The sequence below is a fragment of the Notothenia rossii genome (assembly GCF_949606895.1).
Source record: "Notothenia rossii genome assembly, chromosome: 3".
Lineage (NCBI taxonomy): Eukaryota > Metazoa > Chordata > Actinopteri > Perciformes > Nototheniidae > Notothenia > Notothenia rossii.
The window spans coordinates 18,545,633-18,561,725 of NC_136901.1; the positions used below are offsets into that span (position 1 = coordinate 18,545,633).

The 16,093-nt window shown below is 40.5% G+C and overlaps 1 protein-coding gene across 1 annotated transcript in view; it reads right to left on the reverse strand.

The window, feature by feature from the left end:
- rce1a (Ras converting CAAX endopeptidase 1a) overlaps nt 1-14,201 on the reverse strand; it is a 34,253-nt gene extending 20,052 nt beyond the window's left edge. Inside the window, exons 1-5 of the mRNA XM_079671743.1 lie at nt 13,837-14,201; nt 13,505-13,736; nt 7,015-7,117; nt 6,811-6,894; nt 864-942 (exon numbers count right to left, since the gene is read on the reverse strand). Coding sequence (XP_079527869.1) covers nt 864-942; nt 6,811-6,894; nt 7,015-7,117; nt 13,505-13,736; nt 13,837-13,960 — 622 coding nt within the window. The 5' untranslated portion in view covers nt 13,961-14,201. The remainder of the gene's footprint in view (nt 1-863; nt 943-6,810; nt 6,895-7,014; nt 7,118-13,504; nt 13,737-13,836) is intronic.
- Between the last annotated feature and the right edge of the window lie 1,892 nt (nt 14,202-16,093).

The following is a 16,093-nucleotide window of genomic DNA, read 5'->3' on the forward strand; positions in this document are numbered from 1 at the left end:
GTTGTGGGTGACCGTGTCATACAACATACCATACGGAAAACATAATAACCTCTTCCCTTCAGGTCAGAATAAAATAAATAGTAAATAAGTGACTAGATAAATAAATATAAAATGCGGTCCTATTCTGGTATATACGGAAAAGTCTTTCTGTATTTCATTCTAAATTGTATTCCTTTTTATAAATTTGTATTTATTTACGCTATTATTTAAGTCTTGTTTTATTCAGTCCTGAATATATAATAATATATATTGTATTAAGTGTTCTTTTGAATCACAAAGCCGTTAACTTTTTTTTTTCTTTTTTTTTTTAAATTGTCTTTGTGCTTCGATTGTGAAGCACTTTGAGTTACCTTTGTGTATGAAAAGTGCTATATAAATAAAGTTTGATTTGATTAGAACGTTTTATTTCTCTTTGCATAGCCATAGAAAGATATTTCTAAATGTTCACAATGTGTAACTGATTTTTCAAGCTCTAAATATAAATTATGATATGTCCTTTATTCACATGTGGGAAGGTGATGCTGATTGTTTCCATCTTGTTCGTTTTAGACATCTTGCCAATAGAGTTATAAAAGCTATCAGGGCCGCTCTGAGCCGAGGCCACGGGTCAGCAACCTTTACTATCAAAAGAGACACTTTGCCTGTTTGTCACCAAGTATAATATGTCTGGAGCCACAAAAATACATTTGATAAATAAAGCGAGTTTGTTGCATCTGTAAACTTAAAGATTTCTAAAATGTTAAAAAGGTAAACATTTTGAAATTATATTTCAATTTTTTTGAAGATAACATTTGTGGTATATATCGAGCGTAAAGGTAATCCAGCATTGTTGGAAGTGAAAAGCAAAAGGAATCACGTCTCACCTATAGCCACCCGGAACCCGTCCATGAAGCTCCAGGGACAGTCCATCGCCAGCTGCATGAGTGGGCCCAGGAACAGCACCTGCAGCCGGACACATGCACACCCCGGTCTGATTTAGGAGGGGGAATTTCTTTTTATTTTATTTTACCGGGGCCGGATTTCCTGGTGATTTTTGTGGAATTTTCCCCAGCGATTATTAGGGTAGGCCTTTATAGAGAGCACCGATCGTGGCATATCGTGAATATCGGCCGATCGATTGGAGCATCCCTAATTATTAATGTGAGTCTTTTATTTAGCCACACTGATTAAACCTAAACAGGACATGTGCTGCACCCATGGATGAAGGCAGTGGCGGCTGGTGGAAATTATTTTAGGTGGGGCTATTGTAATGGTGAATAAACCACACAGGGAACATTTTGAGAAATTACCCCTTAAATTATGACTTCTGGTGATGTTAGAGATATGAGAAGACTGATCAATACCTCCATAATCTTCAGTGTGGTTAGCTATATGAATCTTCCAAAACTTCCAAATACCTTGTCCTGGACATAGATTCTACAGTAAACTGTGCAACAGTACAGTAGGCCCACACAAACTGCAGAACACCGGTTATTTGGGAACACTCAAATGATTTAATTCCCATTTAAAATCAGGAGCAGGGTTCCTGCAGGTTTCGCCAACTCAAATTTGAGACTTTTTAAGACCTTTTTAAGACCACTTTGAATATAATTTAAGACCTATTTCACGGTAATAAAGTATGAAGGAAAATTGCTATGAAAGAAGAAATACGTCCCATAATTACTTACAAAGTAAATGTATTCATGTTCAACATAAGAACAATGACTGAAAATAACAACATAACAGTACACAGAACTGTGTTAGCGTGTGACAAAAAGTGTATGTGTGTGTGTGTGTGTGTGTGTGTGTGTGTGTGTGTTAGGGCTGTGCAATTAATCATATTTTGAATCGCAATTACTGATTGATCTTGTTTATCGGTATTTATTATTTTGATATTATTTATTTAAATGTATCATTTATTTAATACATTTTTGCATTGGTTTTTCCGTTCAATTATATGTTCTGGGTAATCAACAGTTAAAAAGATACTGTTCAAATTATTATTTATTTTAAAGTTCAATAAATGGATGTTTTCAAAGTCAATGAACAATCATATTTAATAATCATGATATTAATTATTGACCAACATAATTGTGATTATTGCCATAATCGAGCAGCCCTAGTGTGTGTGTGTGTGTGTGTGTGAGTGTGAGTGAAAGAGAGAAAGAGAGAGAGAGAGAGAGAGAAGAGCTATGTTCAGAGCTCTGCTGCCTTGGCTACACTATTTCATCATTGCTGTTGTATGATTGGTGTTTAGCTACGGTATTTAGCGTCTACAGCACGTCCGCTTTTAGGATTGACGTAGACCCAAACGTCGCCCGGAGGTCCCCTGGTGTTGTTGCGGAGCTGCGGCACTAGCTAACGCTACATTAGCAAAACAAACGCTAATTTATTTTGCAAAAGGTGTAGCAGGCTTCAAACACATTCCCCTCCACTGGTTTCAACGCACTAAATTAGATGTTTTCCAACCAAATATGGTTGAACTGACACTTCCCCATATTAATTTGTAAGTAGATTCGAAGATACATGAGTTTCTGACTGCCGCTAGCTGAAGCTTGGTTGCTAGGTTACTAGCTGGGTGTTCTCCAATAAGGGGCCGGGGAAAACAAAGTTAGTGATTACTGGTTCCATGTTGATTTAATTCAATACAAATTGTTGGGGGGAATTGAAAGGCTATTACCGTACTGGTTACTTTGCAGCCCGGACATTTCCCCCAAAACGCATTTAGACGCTATCGCAACACAGAAGTACCTTTCAAATCCCATCATTTTCAAGACCTTCGAAATCATATTTAAGACCTTTCTTATTTTTTTTTGTCATATTTAAGACCTTTTTAAGGCCTAAAATTCGGATTATAAAATTCAAGACTTTTTAAGACCCCGCGGGAACCCTGAGGAGACAAAATACGAACATTATATGCAGACACAGACGTGGTTCAGAAACACAGAAATATTAGAAAACAGACCATTAAGGCAAAACATCTAGTTTGATGGATGCTGTCAAAACTACAATACTATGTGTGTGTGCGTGTGTGTGTGTTTATTTTGCACGGGCACATAGTATCTGTCCCCGGCTGTTTGAAGAGCAAGCATGGGAAACAAAAGACAGTGTTTACCTCTTTGCATCCAGCTAGTCACACACACAGTTACAATCACACTCCCTGTAATTGACATAATTAATAGATAGTTTAGCTTCTCACCATCATTTGCTGTGGCCCACTGATGTTAACGATCGTAACGGAAAGGTTGCCTGTCAAACGTAAACATTCAGCCACGTGACTCGCAAACTCTCGCGAGAGTTTTACACAAGACGTATCCTTTCTAGCCATAACCCTGCACCGGGCGCTGACATTGGCGCCCGGTGATCATCAGATTTGACGATGCTGATTGGCTGAAATTATGTTTCGGAGCCATAGTTTACAGATAGCAATAGTCAGCTGCTAGTGGCTGCTGCTGCACTGGTAGAGGGCTCCTCTATTAGCGCCCAGACGAGAGAGGGTAATGATACACGGGCAAGGCCAGGCAGGAAACAAGTGACTTATCAGTAAATTTAGACATCTTAAGACAGTTTTAAACGAGATTTTATTGTAGACTATACATTTTACTGATACCAATTATATAATATTTACCTTGTTCATTAAAAAAAATATATATATATATATATATTTTTTTTTTTAAATATATTCATTTTTTATGTGGGAAGAGGTGGGGCGGCGCCCCTAGCGCCCCTATGGGCCGGCCGCTACTGGATGAAGGGAAAATGAAACTTACAGAAGCATACATTACGATTACTATATTGCGTGTATTTAAGAGCCATTTGAAATATTATCATCTTGGCTTAAGCTAACATTAATAGCCATGTTAGTTCATGCAGCTATCAATGAGCAAGACCTAACGTGGTTGATTCACGACACCCTTACCAGCGTAAAAAGTAGGCTATGGCAAATAAAACAATATGACTTTGCTCCATGTTGGATAGCGATACTCCAGACTGTTGTTCTGCACCAGCACGGGCTACTATTAACGTAGCTATTATAAGGTGCTGGTATATACAGTGGGGCAAACAAGTATTTAGTCAGCCACCAATTGTGCAAGTTCTCCCACTTAACAAGATGAGAGAGGCCCTGTAATTTTCATCCTAGGTATACCTCAGCTATGAGAGACAAAATGAGAAGAAAGAAAAATCCAGAAAATCACATTGTCTGATTTTTAAAGAATTTATTTGCAAATTATGGTGGAAAATAAGTATTTGATCAATAACAAAAGTTAATCTCAATACTTTGTTAAATACCCTTTGTTGACAATGACAGAGATCAAATGTTTTCTGTAAGTCTTCACAAGGTTTTCACACACTGTTGCTGGTATTTTGGCCCATTCCTCCATGCAGATCTCCTCTAGAGCAGTGATGTTTTGGGGCTGTCGCTGGGCAACACGGACTTTCAACTCCCTCCAAAGATTTTCTATGGGGTTGAGATCTAGAGACTGGCTAGACCACTCCAGGACCTTGAAATGCTTCTTACGAAGCCACTCCTTCGTTGCCCGGGCGGTGTGTTTGGGATCATTGTCATGCTGAAAGACCCAGCCACGTTTCATCTTCAACGCCCTTGCTGATGGAAGGAGGTTGTCACTCAGAATCTCACGATACATGGCCCCATTAATTCTTTCCTTTACACGGATCAGTCGTCCTGGTCCCTTTGCAGAAAAACAGCCCCAAAGCATGATGTTTCCACCCCCATGTTTCACAGTAGGTATGGTGTTCTTTGGATGCAACTCAGCAATCTTTCTCCTCCAAACACGTCTAGTTGAGTTTTTACCAAAAAGTTCTATTTTGGTTTCATCTGACCATATGACATTCTCCCAATCCTCTTCTGGATCATCTCTAAATGCTCTCTAGCAAACTTCAGACGGGCCTGGACATGTACTGGCTTAAGCAGGGGGACACGTCTGGCACTGCAGTATTTGAGTCCCTGGCGGCGTAGTGTGTTACTGATGGTAGCCTTTGTTACTTTGGTCCCAGCTCTCTGCAGGTCATTGACTAGTTCCCCCCCGTGTGGTTCTGGGATTTTTGCTCACCGTTCTTGTGATCATTTTGACCCCACGGGGTGAGATCTTGCGTGGATCCCCAGATCGAGGGAGATTATCAGTGGTCTTGTATGTCTTCCATTTTCTAATAATTGCTCCCACAGTTGATTTCTTCACACCAAGCTGCTTACCTATTGCAGATTCAGTCTTCCCAGCCTGGTGCAGGTCTACAATTTTGTTTCTGGTGTCCTTTGACAGCCGTTTCGTCTTGGCCATAGTGGAGTTTGGAGTGTGACTTTTTGAGGTTGTGGACAGGTGTCTTTTATACTGATAACGAGTTCCAACAGGTTAATTGATTAATTTTTTTTATAATTTTTAAAAAAAATTATTATTAATGATAACGTTTGCATAGAAATGTTTTCTTTGACAATACACTAGCGCAGTGTTTCTCAAACTTTTTTTTTTTTTTTTCTGAAATTAATTCACTAGCATCCCCCCCCCCTGTCGACAGGGGGTCGCCAGTCTCTGGCACTGTTATTTTGGGGGTCGCGGGCTGAAAAGTTTGGGAAACCCTGCTCTAGGGGAGATCTGCATGGAGGAATGGGCCAAAATACCAGCAACAGTGTGTGAAAACCTTATGAAGACTTACAGAAAACGTTTGACCTCTGTCATTGCCAACAAAGGGTATATAACAAAGTATTGATGTAGCGACAGCAGGAAACAAACTAAGACGCTGAGAGGCTGTGTCCGGGCCTGTTTGCTGTTGTATGACACGCTAAGAAAGTACTCGCTGAGATCTGAAGCTCTGTTTCGTAGTATGGGAGTTTAATGAAAACAACTTGGTTCTCAGACATATACACTGTTGTAATCAAAGCAATTGTAATCTTGCGGTCAACAAAAAAGTACAACGGCCCTGTGTCACCCTCTCTTCCACACACCCCACACAAAATTACAGGCCTCTCATCTTTTTAAGTGGGAGAACTTGCACAATTGGTGGCTGACTAAATACTTGTTTGCCCCACTGTATGTATGTATATATATATATATATATATATATAGCACAGTTTATATATATATATATATATATATATATATATATATATATATATATATAAACACTGTGCTTTTCCCCCCCACAAGTTGTAAATTAAACAAGTGAAGTACATGTTATGTGATAAAGCCGTGGAGGGCGGTAGTTTATAAACCAAAGAGTAACCGCCCTTACGGGACGCTCTAATAAGTAAAGCGAACGCACCCGCAAGGACACCTGGCTTCCTATTGGTTGAGGGATTTTGACAGGGTTGTTACACAAAAGATTCAAGCGCACAGCAGAAATACGAGAGCAGACATTTGACGAGCGCACAGAAGCAGCCTGAGTGCGAGGAGAACGTTTTAAGCTGGAACACAGGAAATCTGTAAGCAGCAATATATCTGAGTGCAACCGTACAGTTTGAGCAGAAGCAGAGCAAATCTAAGTGCAAGCAGGCACTATTTGAGTGTGAGGACAGGGTTTGAGGGAAAGAAATACATATTCTGAACGTGAAATCAATTAATTATGCTCTCAAATGTAAAGACCACGCTCTTGAATAAAGATAGGGAATAACCCCCATACTGTTATCCATAAAATATATATTTTATTGATTTATTGATAGGTTTTGTGTTTTCAGTTGCACCATATTAATAAATAAATATGTATATAAACAAACATGATAGTAAAAATGTGAAATAGAAGTCCTAGCAGCCACAGGGACACAGCCTCTTAGAACTCGAGCAACGTCAAACCACTATCCAGTTGAGATCTGCTTCTTACCATGGTGAGCATCAGAGGGAGAATGATGGCAGGAATGAGGCCTTCAAAGCGGATCCCCATCAGAGAGAGCAGCGCTGGGCCGGTCTGACACACAACACATTCAGAAGAGTCAAAAGCAGAAGAAATCAATGATAATTCAACAGCTAATGTGTCTGACTGCAACACATACAGTATTTCATCGTGATGTTATGGTGGGACACTCACCCTGACTCCTGTGAACTGTCTCCAAGTCCACACAAAGAGAGGAGACAGGCCGGAGACGATGAGCACGCTGGTGAAGCGTCTCTTTATGACCGCGGGGTGATCCCTGAGAACAGGAACAAGATCACACGTCACATGATCTGATTCAGCACACAGAACGGAGACACAGCTGTTCAGAAGTCCCTCACAGCACTGTAGTACCACCAAATGGTGATTTTTGTTTACACTTTGTGTTTATATATTGGATTAATCTTCGAAAAGACATTCAAAATATAATTAAAAGTTTAATCCTAAAAATCTAAAATAAACATATATATGTCATTAAACAAAACTACCAACGCTGAATGAAGTTCATACATCGTTCATGCCTGCTGTCTATTCATTGTACATTACAAAATGAATTAAAACTGCGGTCGCAGATGTGCGCGCAGTGATGAGTGGGCCCTCGCGTCCGTGCGCCTGTCGGGGAGGGCGGCCGGTCGTCGAGGATCGATTTTCGAGGAGGCTGTCTGGAGGAGCCGTAACCGAGGATACACTGATTTAGAGGAGAGAGGAGTCTCTCTGAAGGAGCTATAACCGAGGGTACACTGATTTAGAGGAGAGAGGAGTCTCTCTGGAGGAGCTATAACAGAGGGTACACTGAAGTATTATCCGGAGACGATTTCAGCCAACAGTGATGTTTAAAAGAGGTGTGACGCATGGCTGGACTTATGTCAACGAAGCACAGCTCTGCAAACTGTTCCCGTTGTAATTATAAGTTATTTAAGATGATCAAATGTGCATCAGACTTTCTGCCCTTTACCGTTTGTTTACTCACTAAATCACATCTCCCCTGGATGTTAGGCTATTTATTTTTTAATACAACTGCTTCCATTGTGAGACAGCGTTTCCGCCAGGGGGGGCGTCTTGCCGTCATTCGACGGCCATATTCAGCTCTGGACGCCCTGAACTCGAGCCGAGGGCGTCCACAAATATTAATAATTCGAGAGAAGATTCAGAGTTTTTATCGCTTAAAATGACAAAAAGGAAAAAGGACAAGGACATCCCTCTGTTGGAGGGACAAAGGAGTCTGGTGGGATTATTTTCGGAGTATTGAAGATCGTTTCCCCGACATCGGCGGTGCCTGCTACAGGACAACACGGAACGTGCACGATTTGGAGGCGATGAGCGGGGGGGTTTTAGAGGAGCACGAGCGTGAGCTGCGAGCACCAGAGCCTTGCAGCGTCGAAACTGAAGCTCCGTGGTAAACAGTGGTAACATGAAGAGCTGTTTGGGAGCCGAAACATGCAGGCGCTTTAAGAGAACCGAGCCAAATGATCCGGCTCACTAACAGTATCTATAAGGGACGGCTCAAGTCAACGTGTGTGTGTGTGTGTGTGTGTGTGTGTGTGTGTGTGTGTGTGTGTGTGTGTGTGTGTGTGTGTGTGTGTGTGTGTGTGTGTGTGTGTGTGTGTGTGTGTGTGTGTGTGTGTGTGTGTGTGTGTGTGTGTGTGCGTGCCAGTCGGTGCCTGCCGGTGAGCATGGAAGTGTGGTCTGCCACAAGCGGACGGCAGGAGCGGGGCTGTTAGCATCAGCTTGCAGATGGTATTTTAAACTCGATGCGCTCTGAAACTACGGGGCGGCTGAGGAAAAAAAATACACATGCGTTAATCGCGTCAAAATAATTAGTGGCGTTAATCTTTTTTTTTTTTTTTTTGCATTAACGCGTTAACTTCACAGCCCTTATATATTGGGGTGCACCGAATGGGAAATTCTTGGCCGAAACCGATACCGAAAATAGGAAACAGTTGGCCGAAAACCGAATGCTGAAAGGCCGAAAATGATTAATAGAAATATATATATATATAATGTATACATTTTTTACCAATGTTGTTCAGCTACCTGATTATGGAAAAAGACATGATTATGGCAAAACTTAACTTAACTTAAATAATAATCACTATTATGGGTCCATAAAACATTTATTCAGCACTTTTGAATGCATACAGTACATTAATTCCAAGTCAAGTGCATTTTATTTTCTCTGTAGGATAACTACAACAAAGTGCATTCAGAACAAAGCCAAGGTGCTTTAAAACTGCATAAACATCTAGACCAGTAGGCCTACAACTAAACAGTGTAAATAAAGACTGTAACAGCCAGGCCTTCAACAACAACAAATGCACCTATAAGTTTGGTAACCTAACGTGTTGTTGTGATGACGTAATCAAAACGCGGCAACAAGCACGGCGCGCGACCATGCTCGCGACTGGCTCACAGCCAACATGTCTGTCGCTTGGAGATATTTCAAAATATCAGAGAGAGAGGCGCGGATTGCGATTTGTAAAACGTGTTCAGTTGACATTTCTCGAGGAGTTGTAACTGCAAAGACTTTCACCACTTCGGGATTACTCCACCACTTGAAATCAAAACACCCGGACAAATATGCGGAGTATGATCAACGTAACCCTCTGACATTCGGTGATATTTTTTCGGTGCTAAAACCCTTTCGGCCCAAAGCCGAAATGGCCTTTTTAACCATTTTCGGCCGATAATTTTTGGTGGCCGAATATTCGGTGCATCCCTACTTATATATATACACATAACCTTTTCACACATCTGTATATACATTCACCTGATCAGAGTTTAACTCATGTTATTTTTGATACTTCTATTCATACCGTAACTACAGGTTTATTCTTCTTAATTTTCTTTTGAAATTCTTATTGTGTATATTCCCATGTGTACTAGCTGTGTTTCTGTCTTCTTTCTGCTATGACACCTGAATTTCTCTAGAGGGATCCATACAGGTCCATCTTATCTTAAAGTGGACCCATCGTGCTATATTTGAATAATATATTGTAGGGCCATACCTATATAAAACATGTCTGTGAAGTTTTTTTTTCAAAAGTCCAAACAGATCATACATTTTAAGGCCCTGACACACCTACCCGATTTTGGGAGTCAGAGGCCGTCAGAGGCAGTCGGGCATTCGCGGCGCCCAACTCAAGTTGGTGTTTCCCGCACCATTGTTGCTTTACTGCACATTTTCACACCTCCCAAAGAAAGTCGGCCAAAGAAATCACTCTGATTTCGCTCTATTTCAGGGTATATGCAGGAATCCTGAGGTCAAATGTAATACCTTTTAAGACCTTTTTTAAGACCCTTTCCATACATTTTAAGACGTCATCGCAACTTTGAGTTCTAACCGGTTACATTGGCAACACACTTTACCTCACATTTACTATATTGATTGTAAGATAGCACAACTAAACAGAATGCAGACAGACTACTGAAGCCTTCTCTCCACATGAACTTCAACCTCTTTGTGAAGGTCAGGTATAATGCAGTATGCTGCTTTGTTGCTTCTGTACTCTGTGCTCTTTCATTCCAGTAAAACTCCTCAGAAACCATTAGAAACCAGTATTTCACCAATAAACAAAACTTTGAACTATGAAATATATTAAACTTTGGTGAGCTTCAGCGGGGTAATGCCATATAGGAGCTCCCTCACAAATACCCAGGGGTTAAATTGGGCTGGGGCTGTCCGGGGCTAAGCCCTGGCACATAGGACGATGCTCTGACGTCATCACCCTCACACATTTGTCATATGTTTACAAAAAACGATATATATGTTAAGACTTTTCTCGTTCTTAATATAGACTATATTAGGGTCGATATGTGTTGACTTTACTTTAAAATAGCAGATCTCTATGACCGGATATAGTTTGGCTTAGACCCCTGCCCCACGAGGACGCATACGGTAAAACTCATACGCAAACGCAAAAAAGTCTTCCGTTCACACGCATTCGATTCATTAATGTGTCCGTTCACACTAGACTGCTGGAAATGCTGGAAACGCTGTAGTACATATGCCAGGCCTGTAAGTGGCGCTGCTGCCGCCACAAAATACACCAAAAGCAGCGAAGAAGACCCCGGAGCATGGTTGCCATGGTTGCCCTTCTGTTTATTCTCCGCAGTGGACGGCGTGTTCTCCTGCTGTATATCTCTCCGGAAGTCCACCAGCAGATGAAAAACACCCACCTCTCCGCCTCTTCCAAGGGACGAGGGAACCGTGCGGCAGAGTTTCCGTTAAAAAAAATGTTCCGCCGGTCAACATGTCTGTTAAAGTTTAAATCTTCCGTACAAAATTAGAAAAGTGCCGATCAGAGGTCTTCCTTGTTATTTATTGAGCTTTAAAACAAATTGATAACGACTCTGTTCTCTGTATAATAATATTTAATAAACGGTGCCTGCCTCTCTTTTCCTCCCCCTCTTCTGACAGCCCAGCAGCAGCAGGAGACGTGGGGAGAGGGAGGCGGGCTATGGGACCACCCCACAGAGCGGAGCAAGGCAACGAAACTTAAAATAAGAAGCAGCATTTTACGGCGCGCTATGCATGGGGCCGCCTTGAGGGGGTTTCCCGACATGTCGATTCAGTAAATTAAAGGGTGTTTCATGTAGTCGTTGCTGTGGACCTTCTTAATACCTTGGAAAATGCCGTTTAATACTTTTTAATAGCCTTCATTTTCGCTAAATTGATTTATCAACTTTTAATACTTTTTAAGACCCCGCGGACACCCTGTATTTGCTCTATTCCAGCCCTGTTTTTGCAAGGGCTGATTCTGTGGCAAATGAGCTGCAGCTGATCACGCCCCCCTGCAAAGGAGGGGGGCGAGGCACGAGTGTCATGTTACCATGCTGTTACCATGCCACGGCAACCTCTCATTCCCCTGATAGGTGGAGAGTTGCCCATATAGGCAGAGCTTCTTGTTCCTGACGTCAGAGAATTTTCAAATCTGGATCAGTCTGTATCAGATCCGTTGCAGCCCCGTTCTTAGAGATTTGGGTATGGAGGAAAAGAGAGGGGGTTGTGTTTTCTGAGACTTGGTGAGTTCCCTGACACACCGGGGACACATATTCATGTATACAAGACGTACACAAGTGCATTTTGCATGATAGATTCCCTTTAACTGCACCCTATTTACTGTACTCCTTTAGTGTACATACAGTTGTGCTTACAACTTTGACCCTTTAGCTAATGTAGTGTTATTTCAGCGCAGCAAACAGCAAAGGTTAACTTGGATCTCTGGATAAACATTGAGACATAGTCTGTGCTCTATGGGAAATGACATACACAAAATACACACAGGGCAGAATGTATGAGTAGGGGCCTTAAGGAGTTTGCTTTGGGCCCCCTAACAGGTTTGTTCAGTTATGTTTGAGCCACAATGAGGAAGGTTCAGATTATTGCATCATAAAGTCCACATAGAGGCTGTCAAATACAGTATGAAGACCACATGCTAAGAGAAAACATGAATATCAGCTGAGATTGGAACATAGTGTTGCAAAATCCCCTTGAACCTTCTGCCGTTTTGAAAGAAGCACTTAGATTGTATACTTAAGTAAAAGTTATAATACCACAGTGTCCTGCATTAAAAATGATACTTAAAGGTACGGTAGGTAAGAATGGAGAAACCAGCTCGAGTGCGCTAGAATTTGAAAGTACGAGGGCACGAGATAAGTTTGTGCACAGATGGAAGGCTGACAGGCAGGTAGGCCATCCAGTTATTTTAGCCGGGCCGGCTCAGATGATTGGTCGTGCTTTTTACAGTACCACGGCTTCCACAGATTAATTGTTTTATGTATTTATTGTCAAAGCACTTAAGATATTCATTGCTATCGGGATGTTAAGAGCATTCCATGGAATATAACAAGTGTTTCTGAAATGAATTACGTACCCCACCTTTAAGTAAAAGTACAGTAAAATGTACCACAACCAAAAGTTCTCCTCATCCAAAGTGGCCATCTTTGAATAATAAATATTATATTACTGGTTTATAATTAGTGATGCATTGTGTTCATTTTGCAGCTGGATAAGGATAACTTAACTTTAATAACTTGTTATACTGCCAGGTACTTCCATTCATAATAGTACATCATAATGTATTTAATTTGTATATTAATAATATGAACCCGAAGTAACTGGTAACTCATCTTTAAAAATAAATGTAGTGGAGTAAAAAGTACAATATTTGTTTCCAAAATGTAGTGGAGTAGAAGTATAAAGTAGCATACAATTATAATACTCAAGTAAAGTACAAGTATCTCAAAAATGTACTCAAGCACATTACTTGAATAAAAAAAGAGTGGGGACGCAATAATATTTGATGACAACCATTCTTCATCAACTTTGTTGTTCTTTAATTCATGTATTTTTTCCCATATCTGTATGTAGCCTATGTTCATTTTTTTAATTATTATTATGTATTAATTTAATATGTATGTGTCATGTTGAAATGTTGAACGTAGTGTTTAAAAATCCCTACTAATTGAGTAAAGAAAAAACATACCAAAAAAAGTACAGTACAGTACTTGTGTAAATGTACTTAGTTACTTTCCCCTGCTGGCCTTATGCAACGGTAACTATGACAGAGTGGACAGGGCACGAGCCAACCAGGTAGAAGAGAGTAATTCAACCCTATTAGTTATCCCTCCGCAGTGTGGGGCTCACCTGGGCAGATCACTCCTCCACACGTACAGACTGCCCACATAGGAGCACGCCAGCAGCAGACAGGAGAGCACGGACACCCAGCACAGCCCGTCCGGGGGAACGAAGTCCCCGCTGCTGTGTTTCACCTCCTCTGTCAGAAGGTCTGCTGGTAGATCCCCCTCCGCTGCCATAACGACTGCCGGTTGAGACTGGAGCAAACTACTACTCGGCACCGGGCTGTTTGGTGGACCATCTAAGACGATAAAACACCCAACAAGAAGCGCGAACTTATCAATAGTCTAATTTCACAGGGGAGCTAACCATAATACATCCATGGAGCTAACGTCGCTAACCGGACTGATAGCTTCTTCGGCGCGTTCTAACGACGTCATCACATGTCGCTGCCTTTTCTTCTTCTCTGAGGTTAGGGCAGCTACCATTCTTTATTGCAATGCTGCCACCCGGGGCCTTTCTCATTTCTCTAATTCCCCTCCTCGACTCCTCGTATCTTAGTCCCGCCCACAGGAGATGCGAGTGGGTTATGGCTACAAAGATCCTTCTTGTGTAAATATGACGTCACGTTCTCGTTGTAAATCTCGTTGGAGCGGCTCGGAAACACACCTACAGCAGTAACATGCAACATACACATTAATGCAGAAGTAATATTAATAGAGAAACATCAGACATAATAGTAAAACACTGAAAGGGAACATTGTATTGCACCAGCTATCTTGGGACTTTTACTGCGACAACGTTGACTTGTGAATAAAAAATAAACGATAGTGTTGGTGATCTAGAGTGTTGTCATTCTTCTTTGAACAGCAAGACCGCTAACACCCTATTTCAACAATCACACTCCCAGTCATTGACATAATTAATAGATGGTTTAGCTTCTCACCATCATTTGCTGTGGCCCACTGATGTTAACGATCGTAACTGAAAGGCTGCCTGCCAAACGTAAACATTCAGCCACGTGACTTGCAAACTATCGCGAGAGTTTTACACTAGACGGATCCTTTCTAGCCATAACCATGCGAGTGGAGGAGCCGAGGAGTGGAACCGAGGAGAGAGGAGGGGAAGCAGCAGGCGGTTAGAGAAATGAGAACTCCTCTCCTCTGAGTGGTCATTTTAAAGAGACGTCCATTAATGATGACAGGAGGCACAGCAGCCCTCTGTCTGATGGACAGATGTGTTCATGATGACTTATATATTTACTTTGATTCATTCACAGTGCGGTATAATGAGACAATAACACAGGCTGCAGATGCGGACATATACACACATATATGGGGCATTCTACCGAATTGATGCAAAGTGTGGTCCCACAACAAGAAAAACGATTTAACAAAACAATTAAGTATTCAGACATAGATATTTACTAAGAATATGTATATATCTATCTATATCATTTATAGGGTACTTTCTATTGGGAAGTATAGCTGTCCCCAACCCTGACATCTAAATTTCATGTTCTGGAAATAAAACTTAAAACATTTTATTTTATTTTGTTATATGGTGTATTTAAAAGATCTTTATAATTATATTCAAACAGGAGTTGGAATATTTATATTTATTGTGGGTTTAATTTTTTAATAAGAAAACTATACTCAAAAAATTGTGTCATTGGGATATATATTTTTTAAATCCTCTGGAGCAGAGAGAGGAGCTGTGGACTATTGTTATTGAATAATGCATCAGTGTTTCTGGTCAAAAACACTAAACTCACAACTTCAAATGAAAGCGTTTAGTTTATTTAATAAAAGAGCACATGTTCAATGTGAAAAGTGACAGTACATATGGAGAAGTTACAATTTGGTGCTATATATTTATATATATAAAAATTAATTTATCATTTAAAAAAAAATGTTTAAACACCTTGAATTTCAGGGCGCTGGGCTCCGTTGGCGGGGCGCAGTGCCCCTCCAAGACCATGGTGGGGGAAACACTGCATACTTTTGATATAAATCTGTTCCAAAATCTGAAAATCGGCGTGTAACCTATTCCAGCCTGTTACTTACAGTAGTGCTGATTCTGGGTCAGTAGCTTCAAACATTCACACTTCAACATAAGGCATGTTATGAGTTAAGATTAAGAAATAAGGTTGAGGGAATATGAAACAACCTTGAGAAAAAAATACTGTGGTCACTACCGAAACACTGGATGTTTTGTAGAAAGTAAAGTATATTGACTTATCAAATACAATTAAATGATACTGATTGGTTTAATGTATGTTCAATTTCAACAATCATCAACTCTGGAGTCAATATGATATTATGCATTTTACAAAGAAAGTTTGCATTGAGATTTTTATGAATTGTATAAATTGAACTTTGAAATTTGATTAAAATAAAATTGCATTGATTTAATTTTGAAAACCCTCAAGAAATATTTGTTAAAATACTATTTAGATAAGGGAAGGTAAAACAATCTTAACAGGTTAATATAATGCTTTTTTACGTGTATGTACTATGTTTTGGTAGTGACCATTTTTGGTAGAGGAAGAACATTCCAATACAGTCTGAAAATACGATATAAAATACGGTTCTTTTACCAGATGTGTAATTAAGATATGATACAAAATATATATGGACAAAGTTTTGGGAAAAAAAC